The sequence below is a fragment of the Chiloscyllium punctatum genome, chromosome 44, assembly GCF_047496795.1.
Source record: "Chiloscyllium punctatum isolate Juve2018m chromosome 44, sChiPun1.3, whole genome shotgun sequence".
In the NCBI taxonomy this organism is placed as follows: domain Eukaryota; kingdom Metazoa; phylum Chordata; class Chondrichthyes; order Orectolobiformes; family Hemiscylliidae; genus Chiloscyllium; species Chiloscyllium punctatum.
Window position 1 is genome coordinate 18,785,743 of NC_092782.1, and position 15,030 is coordinate 18,800,772.

Below are 15,030 nucleotides of genomic sequence, written 5' to 3' on the forward strand. Positions count from 1 at the left end.
GAGCCATTGTCATTCAGAATAAACAGATTACTCCAAGGAAGTATACCTACAACTGAACAACCAGGAACATTACAGGCAACTACCGGCCAATCCGACCAAAGAGCACACCCGTGAATTAAAAACATTGATCAGGACTTTGGATCCAGTCCTTTAGAGTTCCCTATGCGCCCTCATCCCACATACTTCTCAAGTAGGCAACTTCCACTGCCTTCCAAAGATACACAAAGCCAATACACCAGAATGTCCCATCATATCAGGTAATGGTATCCTGTGTGAGAACCTCTCTGGCTTTTCGAAGGCATCTTGAAGCCCATTGTACAGGGGACCCCCAGCTTCAGATTTCTTACAGAAACTCAGCACCCACGGACTAGTTGAACCGGGAACATTCCTCGTCACAATGGACATGTCAGCACTCTACATCATCATCCCCCATGATGACAGTATCACTGCAACAGCCTCAGTATTCAACACCAACAACTGCCAAGCCCTAAGCACTATCCTACAACTCATCTGCTTCATCCTCAACCACAAGGTTTTCACCTTTGACAACCAGTTCTTCATCCAGATGCACAGAACGGCCATGGAATTTGCACCCCAATATGCCAACATCTTCACGTACAGGTTCGAAGAAGACTTTTTTTCTGCACTGGACCTCCAAACAACACTATTCACTAGATATATTGACAACATTTTATTCCTCTGGACCCATGATGAGGAGTCACTAAAACAACTACACAGTGATATCAACGAGTTTCAGACTCTTCATGGACTACTGTCTACTATCTGTCTCATTCTTGGACACATGCAGCTCCATCAAGGATGGGCACCTCTGCACTACACTGCACCGCAAACCCACAGATAACCTCACAATGTCACACGTCTCCAGCTTCCACCCAAAACATATTAAAACAGCCATCTCCTACAGACAAGACCTCATGTACACATGATCTGTTTCGACGGACACTTGAAAATACTCAAAGGTATCCTCATAACAACAGGGGACGATGCTCAACTCATCAACTGCCAGTTCTGACATGCCATAGTGAGAAACCGTAAAGACCTCCTCAGGAGACAGACACGTGCTGCAACTGACAGGGTACTCTTTGTTGTCCAGCACTTTCCAGGGGCTGAAAAACTATGCCGTGTTCTTCGCAGTCTACAACATATTATCAATGAGGATGAGCACCTTGCCAAAACTTCCCTGTGCCTCTATTTGTCACCTTTAAACAACCACCAACCTTTAAACAGATCGTGGTTCGTAGCAAACTGCCCAGCTTTCAGGACAACAACACTGTACAACCCTCTACAGCAGCTGCTGCAAAACGTCTCAGAGTATCAACAAAGAAAATACCATTACCTCCCACCATGTTTGCAACACGTACTCATCTGACTCGGTCAATGTGGTCTAACTCATTGCAGAAAAGGATGCCAATGAGGCATGGTACATTGGTGAGACCAAGCAGACGCTATGACAATGAATGAATGGACACCACACAACAATCACCAGGCAGGGGTGTTCCTTCCCATTCGGGGAACACTTCAGTGATCTGGGACATTCCGCTTTGGACCTTCGGGTGACCATCCTTCAGGGAAAACCACAAGCAACAATGTAGAGTGGCTGAACAGAAGTTGGTAGTAAAGTTCAGTATCCCTGGGGATGGCCTCAAATGGGACCTTGGGGTTCATGTCACACTAAAGGTGACCCCACTGCACGAAAGACACACTCTCTCACGCACGCACGCACACTCTTACACACACTCTCTCGCACACCCACGCAGACCCTCCCTCATACACAAGCTCTCCCTCATATGCGCACACATACACCCCACACACTGAGACCAACACACGCACCATCTCACACAACTCCATCACATATACATACACTTAACCAAGTTTACACATACAGATGAAAGGGAGGACTGCAGATGCTGGAGATTAGAGTCAAGGTTGGAGTGGTGCTGGAAAAGCACAGTAGGTCAGGTAGCATCCAAGGAACAGGAAAATCAATGTTTCGGGCAGGATCTCTTCAGCAGGAATGAGGCTGGAAGCCTCGGGGTGGAGAATCTGCCCGAAATGTCGATTTTCCTGCTCCTCGGATGCTGTCTGACCTGTGCTTTTCCAGCACTACTCCAATCTTGAATATGTACACACACACTCTATCACATGCACTCACACCCAAACACACACTCATATGCACACTCAATCTCTCGCTCCTACATGCATACACATATAAGCTTATGGGGTGAATTTGTTTTTGCAGAGTTGCATGTTATTTTGTTTAAAAAATGTATGAATCCATGTAAAACTCTAAAACTAAACAGAGGGTTTGCCAATCTGACATAGCATTGGTACACAGACAGACTTCACACCTATTTTTTAAAAAACAGCTTTCTTGAGAATGTAATTTTAAAGAAATTCTGGGATTTACATATCAAAGAACAGAAACCAGCATATCCCATTATAAAAGATTGTTTACTGTATTACATCTCCATGACACTGTACTCCTTTGGCTATAAATTCTGTGAGCATGATCTTAACCCCCACAATCACTTGATGAAGGAGCAGCACTCTGAAATTTTTAACTTTGTCCACCCCAGAACAAAACAGGCATGTCCACATCATCGTTTCTCTAAAATGGACTAGATACTGCTTCTGTAAGTGTTTTGTGCTGAAAGTATACTCTCTTGCTAATGATAATGCTGCAGCATTTTCATAATAAGGATTTTTCATCTTTTTGTGTAAACCACTAACCTTACTGGATTTAGTGGAGCTACACTAAACTTTACCATATAGTATTAACCGAATCTAATAAAAATATGCTGGTTCTTTTCTTTTTTTGGTGGTGGTGTGAAATGGGATGATTCAGCTGATCAGTCCTATTACTTATATTATGTTTCTGCATGTTTTCAGTGGTTTAAACCTTGATCATTGGACATTTCATGTGCTACTGCAGAAAGTTTAATTTTGTTCATTTTTCTGTCTCCAGTTTCCGACTCTAGTGAATGGACATGTGCCAATTCCAATCCCCAGTTTGGATGGGGTTTCACCCTTACTGCTTTCATCCAACGCCCAGAAATCATGATACTGCCTAACTGAAGGAGCAAAAATTAAAGGCACCAATTAAATGCCAAAATGTAGGACAGTGTTCAGCTTTAATTTATATCATTGATCATGCATCATTGATATGAAGTTCTCAGTAATATAATGAAGTAATGTTTAAATATCTTCTTCTTTTGTTGTTTCTCCCCATCATTTTATAATGAAGTTGGCAATAAATATATAGCCTTTTCCTGTACCTTGCGTTTTATGCACTGTGCTTTTAATGAATGTTAACCAGCTGTGCCTACTTATGCTTAAGTGTTTTGTGTAACTTGTAAATTTACTGTAAACCTGTTGTAATGGCAGATTATTAGCATTATTAAATAATTGAAACTTTGTATCAGTTTTCAATTATTGGCTCTTAAAGGACATGATACTATGTATTAGTAAGTAAGATTGATGATATTTTCAGTGTAAGTTTTTTTTAAATATAAAGTATTGCAGTTTATATGTATTATAGGCAGGTTTGCCATGTATTTGTACTTTGGCTACGAGTTTGTAATTGACATAATTCAATAAATGCGAGTTCTCAGCACACTATTTTCATTTTTTTCAAAATATACAGATAATTATACAATCCCTTGAAGGTACCACTTTAGGGAAAGAGGATAAGAATCAGCAGTTAATATTACACTAACAAAGAAACATGGTTCATAGTTTAAAGGAGATGTGTGAGAAAAATATTTTACACAGAGGTGGTATGTGCCTGGAATGTGCTGGCCAGGGTAGGTGGTAGAAGCAGATATGATAACTACTTTTAAGAGACATCTAGACAGACGTGTGAACAGGTAGAGAATAAAGGGGTATGGACCATGTGCAGGCAATAGCATTAGTTTGGAATGGCATTGTAGCTGGGACACATGGTGGATCAAAGGACTGTATCTGTGCTGTACTTTCCATGTTCTAAGATGACTGTCAGGTTATTGAAAACCTTACAATCAAAGCCCTCCTTCATATATGATGGATTCAATCTTAAATCTGTATCCTGAATAGAGGAAGTTGTGTGTTTTAGGGTAAAAGTGTATTTCACAGAAAACCCATTTATCAGTCTTAAAATAAAAGGTCCTTTGTAATTTACTGTACATGAAGGTGTGAGTGAGGGTAATACCAATGGGCTGCACTATGACACAGACGTTAGCCGAATTAGCAGACAATTGGCAGAGACAATAATAGACTTAATGACATAATGTTGAAGAGTGTACAGTAACAGAGAAACCCAGGGCTTTACTTACATAAATCTTAATCATGTCTCACAAACTTGATTGAGTTTTTTGAAGAAGTAACAAAGAGGATTGACGAGGGCAAAGCAGTAGATGTGATCTGTATGGACTTCAGTAAGGTATTCGACAAGGTTCCCCGTGGGAGACTGATTAGCAAGGTTAGATCTCATGGAATACAAGAAGAACTAGCTATTTGGATACAGAAATGGCCGAAAGGTAGAAGACAGAGGGAGGTGGTGGAGGGTTGTTTTTCAGACTGGAGGCCTGTGACCAGTGGAGTGCCACAAGGATCGGTGCTGGGCCCTCTAATTTTTGTCATTTACATAAATGATTTGGATGTGAGCATAAGAGGTACAGTTAGTAAGTTTGCAGATGACACCAAAATTGAAAGTGTAGTGGACAGCGAAGAGGGTTACCTCAGAATACAACAGGATCTTGACCAGATAGGCCATTGGGCTGAGAAGTGGCAGATGGAGTTTAATTCAGATAAATGCAAGGTGCTGCATTTTGGGAAAGCAAATCTTCGCAGGATTTATACACTTAATGGTAAGATCGTAGGGAGTGTTGCTGAACAAAGAGGCCTTGGAGTGCAGGTTCATAGCTCCTTGAAAGTGGAGTCGCAGGTTGATAGGATAGTGAAGAAGGCGTTTGGTATGCTTTCCTTTATTGGTCAGAGTATTGAGTACAGAAGTTGGGAGGTCATGTTGCAGCTGTACAGGACATTGGTTAGGTCACTGTTGGAATATTGTGTGCAATTCTGGTCTCCTTCCTATCGGAAAGATGTTGTGAAACTTGAAAGGGTTCAGAAAAGATTTACAAGGATGTTGCCAGGGTTGGAGGATCTGAGCTACAAGGAGAGGCTGAACAGGCTGGGGCTGTTTTCCCTGGAGCGTCGGAGGTGGAGGGGTGACCTTATAGAGGTTTACAAAATTATGAGGGGCACAATTATGATAAATAGACAAAATCTTTTCACTGGGGTCGGAGAGTCCAGAACAAGAGGGCATAGGTTTAGGGTGAGAGGGGTACGATATAAAAGAGACCTAAGGGGCAACTTTTTCATGCAGAGAGTGGTACGTGTATGGAATGAGCTGCCAGAGGATGTGGTAGAGGCTGGTACAATTGCAATATTTAAGAGGCATTTGGATGGGTATATGAATAGGAAGGGTTTGGAGGGATATGGGCTGGGTGCTGGCAGGTGGGACTTGATTGGATTGGGATATCTGGTCAGCATGGATGGGTTGGACTGAAGGGTCTGTTTCCATGCTGTACATCTCTATGACTCTAACTCTGCGGAGACAAATCAGAGTTAACGTTTCAAGTGATCCTTCCTCTGATCTGAAACGTCTCCATGGATGCCGATAGATCTGCTGAGCTTTTCCAGCAATTTCTGTTTTTATTTCTGATTTGCAGCATCTGAGGGCTTTATGGTAGATTCAGGTAAAGATACAATATTGAAAAGACATCTGGACATGAATAGGAAAGATTTAGAGGGATGTGGGCCAAATGCAGTCAAATGGAACGACTTTAGTTTGGGAAACTTGATCAGCATGGAGAAGTTGAACCTGGAATATGGGGCACAGTTCTTGTGGTATCATCACCAGTACTGGGAAAGTGATTGTTGCCCCTGGAACCGTCTAAAGCTACTGCCTGCAACAACAGTAGACTCGCCAACTTTAATGGAATTTAAATGGTCATTGGATAAACATATGGACGAAAATGGAATAGTGTAGATTGGATGGGCTTCAGATTTGTTTCACAGATCAGTGCAACATCGAGGGCTGAAGGGCCTGTACTGCTCTCTGTTGTATGTTCTCTGCTGAAACTCTTAAGCCAACTAAAGAGAGAAATTTAAACCGAATACAGAGAAACCTCGATTGTCCGAATACCAATTATCTGAAAATTGGATTATCCAAAGGAGATCTGGAGGTTCCAATAGAAACATTACATCAAAGAAGTGTTTCCAACAGTGATCACGTCTTTTGTTTACAGTAATTACACAGGCACTGCCTTCAAATGACTGACCTCCCGCCCTCTCTCTCCCCACACTTTCCCTGGAATTCTACAGAGGGGTGTACCCTAAACAACACCCCTATTCCCCAGATAATCTGACCAACATTGTCATGTACAGGGCAGAGGTGGAACCTATCAAAAAGGTGCAGTAAAAAGATGTGTATGTGCGTGTGCTATTTGGAGACTTATCCCACAACGGCGGCAGCAGCAGCAGTCATGTTGGTGAACAGTCCGGCTGCCCCGGAGAGGGGGCAGGGGGAGGTGTTGGATGGGGTTGGGGGAGGGCGGGGAGCAATGTCGGATGGGTTTGGGGGCAAGGGATGGTCTTGGGGGGTGGGGGGGGGGGGAGAGAAGAGGTGTTGGATGGGGTTGGGAGGGGTCGGGGGGGAAAGAGAAGAGGTGTTGGATGGGGTTGGGCCAGGGTCTATCGCGCTGTGTGCTGCTAGTCTCCTGAATAGCGAGCAGACTTTTAAAACTCTAAGTCCCAGAGGAAAGGCACTTAATCAATTAACCAAATAATCGATTATCCGAACAAAATAGCGTCCTCCTATCCCGTTCAGATAATAGAGGTTCCCCTGTAGTAGGAACAGGGATCAAATTTGGGAGATGAGTTCAAACAAAGAGTAGAACCAAGATGTAAGATAAATTAACTTGGGAAATAATAAACAGATGGTGACAGGAAAGAACAGAGTATAAAATCCTTAGAAAAAAAAATCAACAGATAAAGCCATAAGTTACAAAAATAATATTAGCACAAAACTAAAGGCTTTGTTTAACTGCACATAGCATTCAAAACAAGTGAAATGAGGGTACATATAAAAATAAATATGATCTAATATCCACTACAGTTTGACATGGACTGGAACCTGAATACTGTTTAACATTTGGAAAGACAAGACCACAGGAAAAAGTAAAGTTGGTTGTTAATTAATTATATCAGCACAGTAGACAGGGAAGTCCTATGTTCTAAAAACCAAGATGCGAGAATGGTTGAGAGATAAGAAATGACAGAGGCAAGAAGTCACTCGTGGAATATTGTAACTAAATGCACAGCAGTTCACAGCATAAAGGATCTTGGCAGAAATATACAATGATAATCAAAGCATTTAAATCTATATATAGACTGGAAAAGAAGATGGGTGAACAGAACTTAAGTGAAGAATTCATAGAATGTTTTCAGAATTGTTTCTTAGAACAACACATTCCAGAGCTGACCAGAGATCAGGCTATGGTCTTGGTATTGTGTTTAATGAGTAGCCTCATAGTAAAGGCAACCTGAGCTAATAACCAAACTATATTATTGATTTTTACAGTCAGTTTGAAGGCGAGAAATGTGTGTCAAAGACTACTATTTTAAATTTATTAAGGGAAATTATGAATGAATAAAAGCAGAGCAAGCTAAAATGAGATGCAGTGGCAGACACTTAAAGAATTTCAGATAAAGTCCAATGAGAAAGAAATATTCCAAGTAATAGACCGACCAGCTATGGTTAATTTAAAAAAAAGAGATAATATTAAAAGGAATATAATTGCACAATGATGGATAGCAGGACAGAAGATTGGTTAATTATGAAGAACATCAAAGAATGATAAAAAGATTTCTTTTTCATTTGTTTATTAGATAGATTAGCATTTATTGCCTGTATCTAATTGCCATGGGCAAAGTGGAGAAGGTGGTGCGAGATGCTTTCTTAAACTACTGAATTACTTGTGGCGTGAGAATACCTAGAGTACCGTTAGGAAGGGAGTTTTTGAATGTTGACCAAATGGCAGTGAAAGGATAACGATGTTTTTCCAAGTCAGGATGGCCTGTATGCTTTTGAGAGGAACTTGCAGGAGATGGTATTCCCATTCGAAAGGTGCTGTTGGAGAAGAGTCAGTGAATTGCTTCAGAACAAGAAGAGGGAATTGACTACTGAAATGTGATGAACTTCATCCTCTTCGGAAATGGGATGGAAGTGTTTGGACATATCCTACCTTGCAATGGTATCGTCAAGAAACATTCTCCAAGATTGTACGGTCTCTGGTAATATTATATTGTTTAGCCTGAATGGTCTGGGCATTAGAATCACATGCTTAGAAGTCCTAAGTTCTGATCAGTAATGGATTTTGTGGACTGTTATCTTTATTTGGCAAGAATCATGGGATTCCTGACCATTGTTATCAGAAAAGACTCAAGGGGATAGTGTTGACTGGTGACAGGGGCGAAGTGATGAGAGGCATTAAAAGCTGAAGCCACCTGAAAGTGCATCAGTTCCCTGGATATTTTGTGCAGACCTGTAGTATTAAGCTTGTGTGGGCCAACATTGCGTTAAAGCCCTTCCTTTTTTTGCAGATACTGTTGTTTTTTTTTGGCCAGGATACTCTTAACACCAGAAGAGTGCAATTAAACACACCTCATACCTGTGGGAAACATACAATGTCAGCAAACCTGACTGCCTTGGCTGCCTGCATCCAAGGGAGAGGTGCACAAATTCATGTACTTAAGCAAAAAACAAATATGCTATCAGTCACCTCTCATATAAATTTTTAAAGCCTAACTGCAAAATTCCAGAATGACGCAACTTGCTCCTTGAAACTATCCATTTGAATTAAAATTGAGGATTGCTGTTATCTTCAATGCGCAGGCATTGGATTATCACACAGTCATTGCAACTGCAGGTATTTGCCTCCTGTTTTTGCAAGCTTCTGGATAACGTCCTCAGACCCACTGAAGTGTCTTCTGCATTGCTTACCAGTTGGAGATAGCTGCTATGATGCCTGTGATGCAATTTCGAGCACGTGGTCAGCAGTATAGCCCTGGATGTCACACCCTTTCAGGTTGGTCCACAACCACTGTTGCTAATCCTGCATCCTAACAGTGCTGATTCCTCCTCAGCTGGCATTACGACCAGAATTAATATCGGTTGATCTGTGCCAATCTGCTGTTGTTTCAGGACATCTGAGAAGTCAATAGATTGAGGCAAGGGTCACATTTGACTCATCACTTACTCCAGTTTTGCAGAGTTCCACGCGAATCAGAGAGAAAGCTCATCACTGGATTGGAGTCATACCAGCATTAAGGAAAATGATTGATATTGTTGGAGGTTCTGGATTAGTGGTGCTGGAAGAGCACAGCAGTTCAGGCAGCATCCAAGGAGCTTCGAAATCAATGTTTCGGGCAAAAGCCCTTCATCAGGAATAAAGGCAGTGAGCCTGAAGCATGGAGAGATAAGCTATAGGAGGGTGGGTTGGGGAGAAAGTAGCATAGAGTACAATGGGTGAGTGAGGAAAAGGATGAAGGTGATAGGTCAAAGAAGAGGGTGGAGTGGATAGGTGGAAAAGGAGATAGGAAGGTAGGACAAGTCCGGACAAGTCATGGGGGACAGTGCTGAGCTGGAAGTTTAGAACTAGGGTGAGGTGGGGGAAGGGGAAATGAAAAAACTGTTGAAGTCCACATTGATGCCCTGGGGTTGAAGTGTTCCGAGGTGGAAGATGAGGCGTTCTTCCTCCAGGTGTTGGGTGGTGAGGGAGTGGCGATGAAGGAGGTCCAGGACCTCCATGTCCTCGGCAGAGTGGGAGGGGGAGTTGAAATGTTGGGCCACGGGGCGGTGTGGTTGATTGGTGCGGGTGTCCCGGAGATGTTCCCTAAAGCGCTCTACTAGGAGGCGCCCAGTCTCCCCAATGTAGAGGAGACCGCATCGGGAGCAACGGATACAATAAATGATATTGATGGATGTGCAGGTAAAACTTTGATGGATGTGGAAGGCTCCTTTAGGGCCTTGGATAGAGGTGAGGGAGGTGGTGTGGGCACAGGTTTTACAGTTCCTGCACTAGCAGAGGGAAGTGCCAGGATGGGAGGGTGGGTTGTAGGGGGGCGTGGACCTGACCAGGTAGTCACGGAGGGAACGGTCTTTGCGGAAGGCGGAAAGGGGTGGGGAGGGAAATATATCCCTGGTGGTAGGGTCTGTTTGGAGGTGGCGGAAATGTCGGCAGATGATTTGGTTTAGGCGAAGGTTTGTAGGATGGAAGGTGAGCACCAGGGGTGTTCTGTCCTTGTTACCGTTGGAGGGGTGGGGTCTGAAGGCAGAGGTGCGGGATGTAGATGAGATGCGTTGGAGGGCATCTTTAACCACGTGGGAAGGGAAATTGCGGTCTCTAAAGAAGGAGGCCATCTTGTGTGTTCTGTGATGGAATTGGTAATCCAGGGAGCAGATCCGGTGGAGGCGGAGGAATTGGGAATATGGGATGGCATTTTTGCAAGAGGTAGGGTGGGAAGAGGTGTAATCCAGGTAGCTGTGGGAGTCGATGGGTTTGTAAAAAATGTCGGTCGTCATTAATGGAAATGGAGAGGTCCAGGAAAGGGAGGGAGGTTTCAGAGATGGTCCAGGTAAATTTAAAGTCAGGGTGGAATGTGTTGGTGAAGTTGATGAATTGCTCAACCACCTCGCGGGAATACGAGGTGGCGCCAATGCAGTCATCAATGTAGCGGAGGAAGAGGTGGGGAGTGGTGCCGGTGTAATTACGGAAGATCAACTGTTCTACATAGCCAACAAAGAGACAGGCATAGCTGGGGCCCATACGTGTGCCCATGGCTACATCCTTCCCATGGAGGAAGTGGGAGGATTCAAAGGAGAAATTGTTAAGGTTGAGGACCAGTTCGGCCAAATGAATGAGAGTGTCGGTGGAAGGGTACTGTTGGGGACATCTGGAGAGGAAAAAACGGAGGGCTTGGAGGCCCTGGTCATGGCGGATGCAGGTGTAGAGGGATTTGATATCCATGGTGAAGATTGGGGGCCGGGGAAATGGAAATCTTGGAGGAGGTGGAGGGCATGGGTGGTGTCTCGAACGTATGTGGGGAGTTCCTGGACTAGTGTCGAGGTAGGTAGAAATGAGTTCAGTGGGGCAGGAGTATGCTGAGACAATGGGTCGGTCAGGATGGTCAGGCTTGTGGATCTTGGGAAGGAAGTAGAACCGGGCAGTGCGGGGTTCCCGGACTATGAGGTTTGAAGCTGTGGGTGGGAGATCTCCTGAGGTAATGAGGTTCTGGGAGATGATGGTTTGGTGATGGGGGGTGGGGTCATGGTCGAGGGGGCAGTAGGAAGAGGTGTCCTCAAGTTGACGTTTGGCTTCAGCGGTGTAGAGGTCAGTGCGCCAGCCTACCACTGCGCCCCCTTTATCTGCTGGCTTGATGGTGAGGTTGGGATTGGAGCAGAGGGATTGGAGGGCTGTGTGTTATGAGGGTGAGAGATTGGATTGGGGGAGGGAGGTAGACAGGTTGAGGCAGTTAATGGCCCGGCGGCAGTTGGAAATGAAGAGGTCGAGGGCAGGTAATAGGCCAGCGCGGGGTGTCCAGGTGGATGCAGTGTGTTGGAGGTGGACAAAGGGGTCCTTGGAAGGTGGGCGGGAGTCCTGATTGTGAAAGTAAGCTCGGAGGCGGAGGCGACGGAAGAATTGTTCGATGTCACGGCGTGTATTAAATTCATTGATGCGCAGACGGAGGGGAATGAAGGTGAGTCCTTTGCTGAGGACTGATCGTTCGTCCTCAGTGAGGGGGTGGTCTGGGGGGATGGTGAAAACTCGGCAGGACTGGGAGCTGGTGTGGGTGTAGAGCTGGGAGTGGGGGCGGAACCTGTAACTGGAATGGGTGTGATGGTGGGGGGAATGGGGGTGGAGTCATGAGCAGGGGTAGTGTTCCCCTCGGAGTTCTGGGGGGTGGGATAGTGACAGTGGGGTCTGTGGGGGGCATGTCAGCAGAATGCAGGTGAGTGGCACTGATGGGGGCAGAAGTGGTGGTGACCACGGCAGTAGGGGTGGCGGAAGTCACTGAGCATGTGGCATCAGCGATGATGTGAAGGGTGGAAGTGATGTCACGTGTGCTGTATGAGGAATTGTAAGGGGTGGAAGTGGTTGTGGGAGTGGCCATGATGGGGGTGGAAGTGACATCATCAATCAATGTGGGGGTGGCAGCTGCATGGCTAATGGCGGAATAGATTCTGAGGCCTGGGGAATCTTCTGGAATGTTTGAGGAGCGCTGGTTATGGAGGTGGGTAGATAAAAGTTTGTTGTACTTACAGTTTTTGATGTTTGAGATGGAATTGAAATACTGTTTGTTGAGAGTATGAATTCCCCTGAGGATGTAGTACAGAGTGGGTCCTTTGCAATTCTGAGAGAGTGTGGCCCTCAGCTGAGGCAGGGCTGACTGTGGAGAGGTTAGGTGCCGGCACATTGCTGCAAGCGTGGAGCGGAGGATCTTGAAGAACTGTTGCTGGTGTTTTTGAATCTGTAGTATGTACTGTTTGTCCTGTTCGAGTCCGAACTCTGCTGGTTTAAAGGTGGTCCGGAGTCCGTGTGGGATGAGTTGGTTACGGAGGCAGGCACTGAGGAAGCAAATGTGGCTGTGGTAGCGAGTTTGTTTCATGAAATGGTTGAAGAGCTTCAGGGCAGAGGAAATGACCTGGGAGTTGCAGTGGGAGAGGGACTTCCTGAGATTCTTGTAGAGAGAGGAGGAAAACTTCTTCAACGCAGGCATCCTTGCAAGAGGATTCACAGTAGGGTTAAAATCAATGAGGTAAAAACAATGACTGCAGATGCTGGAAACCAGATTCTGGATTAGTGGTGCTGCAAGAGCACAGCAGTTCAGGCAGCATCCAAGGAGCTTCGAAATCGACGTTTCGGGCAAAAGCCCTTCATCAGGAATAAAGGCAGTGAGCCTGAAGCATGGAGAGAGAGGGTGGGGGTGGGGAGAAAGCAGCATAGAGTACAATGGGTGAGTGGGGGAGGGGATGAAGGTGATAGGTCAGGGAGGAGAGGGTGGAGTGGATAGGTGGAAAAGGAGATAGGCAGGTAGGACAAATCTGGACAAGTCATGGGGATAGTGCTGAGCTGGAAGTTTAGAACTAGGGTGAGGTGGGGGAAGGGGAAATGAAGAAACTGTTGAAGTCCACATTGATGCCGTGGGGTTGAAGTGTTCCGAGGCGGAAGATAAGGCGTTCTTCCTCCAGGCATCTGGTGGTGAGGGAGCGGCGGTGAAGGAGGCCCAGGACCTCCATGTCCTCGGCAGAGTGGGAGGGGGAGTTGAAATGTTGGGCCACGGGGCGGTGTGGTTGATTGGTGCGGGTGTCCCGGAGATGTTCCCTAAAGTGCTCTGCGAGGAGGCACCCAGTCTCCCCAATGTAGAGGAGACCGCATCAGCAGCAACGGATACAATAAATGATATTAGTGGATGTGCAAGTAAAACTTTGATGGATGTGGAAGGCTCCTTTAGGGACTTGGATAGAGGTGAGGGAGGAGGTGTGGGCGCAGATTTTACAGTTCCTGCCGTGGCAGAGGGAAGTGCCAGGATGGGAGGGTGGGTTGTAGGGAGGCGTGGACCTGACCAGGTAGTCACGGAGGGAACGGTCTTTGCGGAAGGCGGAAAGGGGTGGGGAGGGAAATATATCCATAGTAGTAGGGTCTGTTTGGAGGTGGCGGAAATGTCAGCGGATGATTCGGTTTATGCGAAGGTTGGTAGGGTGGAAGGTGAGCACAAGGGGCGTTCTGTCCTTGTTATGGTTGGAGGGGTGGGGTCTGAGGGCGGAGGTGCGGGATGTAGACGAGATACGTTGGAGGGCATCTTTAACCACGTGGGAAGGGAAATTGCGGTCTCTATAGGAGGAGGCCATCTGGTGTGTTCTGTGGTGGAACTGAAGCGACTGGGCTTGTATACCCTTGAGTTTAGAAGACTGAGAGGGGATCTGATTGAGACATATAAGATTATGAAAGAATTGGACACTCTGGCAGCAGGAAACATGTTTCCGCTGATGGGTGAGTGCCAAACCAGAGGACACAGTTTAAAAATGCAGGGTAGACCATTTAGGACAGAGATGAGGAGAAACTTCTTCACCCAGAGAATGGTGGCTGTGTGGAATGCTCTGCCCCAGAGGGCAGTGGAGGCCCAGTCTCTGGATTCATTTAAGAAAGAGTTGGATAGAGCTCTCAAAGATAGTGGAATCAAGGGTTATGGAGATAAAGCAGGAAGAGGATACTGATTAGGAATGATCAGCCATGATCATATTGAATGGCAGTGCAGGCTCGAACGGCTGAATGGCCTACTCCTGCACCTATTGTCTATTGGTCCTCCTGGGAGCAGATCCAGCGGAAGCGGAGGAATTGGGAATAAGGGATGGCATTTTTGGAAGAGGTAGGGTGGGAAGAGGTGTAATCCAGGTAGCTGTGGGAGTCGGTGGGTTTGTAAAAATGTCAGTGTCAAGTTGGTTGTCATTAATGGAGATGGAGAGGTCCAGGAAGGGGAGGGAGGTGTCAGAGATGGTCCAGGTAAATGTAAGGTCAGGGTGGAATGTGTTGGTGAAGTTGATGAATTGCTCTACCTCCTCGTGAGAGCACGAGGTGGCGCCAATGCAGTCATCAATGTAGCGGAGGAAGAGGTGGGGAGTGGTGCCGGTGTAATTACAGAAGATCAACTGCTCTACGTAGCCAACAAAGAGACAGGCATAGCTGGGGCCCACACGTGTGCCCATGGCTACCCCTTTGGTCTGGAGGAAGTGGGAGGATTCAAAGGAGAAATTGTTAAGGGTGAGGACCAGTTCGGCCAAACGAATGAGAGTGTCAATGGAAGGGTACTGTTGAGGATGTCTGGAGAGGAAAAAACGGAGGGGTTGGAGGCCCTGGTCATGACGGATGGAGGTGTAGAGGGATTGGATATCCATGGTGAAGATGAGGC

At 45.8% G+C, this 15,030-nt stretch overlaps 1 protein-coding gene across 4 annotated transcripts in view; it reads left to right on the forward strand.

Annotated features, from left to right (window-relative positions):
• The window catches only part of elk3 (ETS transcription factor ELK3), an 88,855-nt gene extending 85,228 nt beyond the window's left edge, over positions 1-3,627 (forward strand). For all 4 annotated transcript variants that reach the window (XM_072562400.1, XM_072562399.1, XM_072562398.1 and 1 more), the window contains one exon: positions 2,987-3,627. In XM_072562400.1, the coding sequence (XP_072418501.1) occupies positions 2,987-3,082 (96 nt within the window). In that variant the 3' untranslated portion in view covers positions 3,083-3,627. The remainder of the gene's footprint in view (positions 1-2,986) is intronic.
• Positions 3,628-15,030: the final 11,403 nt, after the last annotated feature.